This window comes from Nanorana parkeri, unplaced genomic scaffold, assembly GCF_000935625.1.
Source record: "Nanorana parkeri isolate BGI_ZX_2015 unplaced genomic scaffold, ASM93562v1 scaffold2842, whole genome shotgun sequence".
NCBI lineage: Eukaryota > Metazoa > Chordata > Amphibia > Anura > Dicroglossidae > Nanorana > Nanorana parkeri.
Window position 1 is genome coordinate 23,725 of NW_017309110.1, and position 2,153 is coordinate 25,877.

A 2,153-nucleotide genomic window follows, 5' to 3' on the forward strand; every position below is an offset into this window, starting at 1 on the left:
CCACTCGGTGTATATAATAATCCGGCCACTCGGTGTATATAATAATCCGGCCACTCGGTGTATATAATAATCCGGCCACTCGGTGTATATAATAATCCGGCCACTCGGTGTATATAATAATCCGGCCACTCGGTGTATATAATAATCCGGCCACTCAGTGTATATAATAATCCGCCCACTCAGTGTATATAATAATCTGGCCACTCAGTGTATATAATAATCCGGCCACTCGGTGTATATAATAATCCGGCCACTCGGTGTATATAATAATCCGGCCACTCAGTGTATATAATAATCCGGCCACTCGGTGTATATAATAATCCGGCCACTCGGTGTATATAATAATCCAGCCACTCAGTGTATATAATAATCCGGCCACTCAGTGTGTGTGTGTGTGTGTGTGTGTGTGTGTGTGTGTATATATATTTGAGACTGCACCTTCTCTTTTAAGGACATCCTCAGATCCACACGGTGACAAGTCCTTGTTTGTGTTTTCTCTTCCAGTCCTGTCAGATGTTCTACCAGGTTTGTCATGAGGCTGTCCAGCGCCTGGTCACCTACGGGATATTCTTGGTAGCCGAGGTAACTGGCACAGAACGCTCGTGTGTAAATATTTCCTGGAGAGCTTTGTTCTTTTCTAGATGGCAAAAAAAACATGGAACCCTTCCCCCCATCCCCTCCCCCCCATGATGTGTGACAATTGTCCGCTAAGAACTAAGCCAATCAGCGGCACAGTGAACGAGCACCCGTCCAGAGTGCTGACCCGGGGCAAAGAGTCTACCAAACAGAATCCTCAGTAATCAGCTGAATATCAAATTAAAAAAATATACTAAATAAAATGTAGTTATAAATACAACAGAGACATTAAACCGAACGTCTGCGTTTGTAAAATGGACACATAACCAAACCAGCAACCCTAAAATTAAGGTAACGAAAGTGGGTTTTTTTAACCGATGGAAGATAGATCCTAAAAAACTTTAACATAGTATTTAGTAGGGATGCACCGATACTAGTATTGGTGCCGATACCGAGTATTTAGGTAAGTACTAGCGTCCAAATGCTCCGATACCTTCCCCCGACACCGGAACTTCCGGCCAGAGGGAGATTTCCTCTGACCGGCAGTGCCGTGAGGGAACATGGAGCACGGCTTCCCGGGCAATCAGGAAGGCGGGCGGCGGGTAATGAAGCTGGCTCCATGCTGATTGACAGGGAAGCCGGCTTCCCGGCCAATCCGCTTCGAGCCGGCCAAACAGCATGGAGCCGGCTTCCTGGCCAATTTGCTTTGAGCCGGCCAAACAGCATGGAGCCGGCTTCCTGGCCAATTTGCTTCGAGCCGGCCAAACAGCATGGAGACGGCTTCCCGGGGCAATCAAGAAGCCGGGCGGTGGGTAATGGCACGTCATCCGCCTTCCTGATTGCCCGGGAAGCCAGCCCCATGCTAGCGGAAGTACCGGTATCGGTACTCTGTATTGGCGAGTACCGAAAGATAAATATCGGTACTTGTACTCGATACCGAAAAACCAGTATCGGTGCATCCCTAGTTTTTCGGACACCTCTTATATCCAGCTCCTTTCCTCCTTGCCGCCAGCAGTCAGAAATGCTGCCACCCCTTTGTAGAATGACACCCACGGATAGTCTGCAAGTGTCGTGGGGAGTAAGCAAATTGTTACATTGTGTTTTTCTCTTTTGTTCATTGGTGGACCAAAGGTGTGACCCTTCAACTGCATATAACAGTAGACCTTACAAGTTGATTTTGGTTAATATATTACCATTTAACCCTTAGTTAGCCCTAATCAGCCCTAATTAAATCCTTCCTCCCCTTCACTCCTTAGTTTTTTTTAATTTTTCTGATTTTTTTATTTTTTTTGCGTTCACAAGAAAAATAGCAAAATTAGAAAAAAAAAAATGCTTTTCTTTCATTTTCAATGAACTGTGCCAAGCTCTGTACCAGAAACATGGGACGGGGACACATTAAAGAATAAAATGTATATTTTTCTATTTATAGTAAATTACCTTTTTTACTTTTTAAACGAATATGGGTTCAAACTGAAGAGAACACATTTGTATTTATTTTTTCCGGGATATAGATTCCATAAAAAAGAAAATAAGTTTTACCAAACAATATTGAAAAAAGAAAACGACGTCCCCCCCCC

At 44.2% G+C, this 2,153-nt stretch overlaps 1 protein-coding gene across 1 annotated transcript in view; it reads left to right on the forward strand.

Annotated features, from left to right (window-relative positions):
- Positions 1–2,153, forward strand: part of GPAM (glycerol-3-phosphate acyltransferase, mitochondrial) — a gene marked incomplete at its 5' end in the record, with an annotated part of 34,775 nt that overhangs the window by 23,386 nt on the left and 9,236 nt on the right. Inside the window, one exon of the mRNA XM_018574258.1 lies at positions 505–582. Within this exon, the coding sequence (XP_018429760.1) occupies positions 505–582 (78 nt within the window). The remainder of the gene's footprint in view (positions 1–504; positions 583–2,153) is intronic.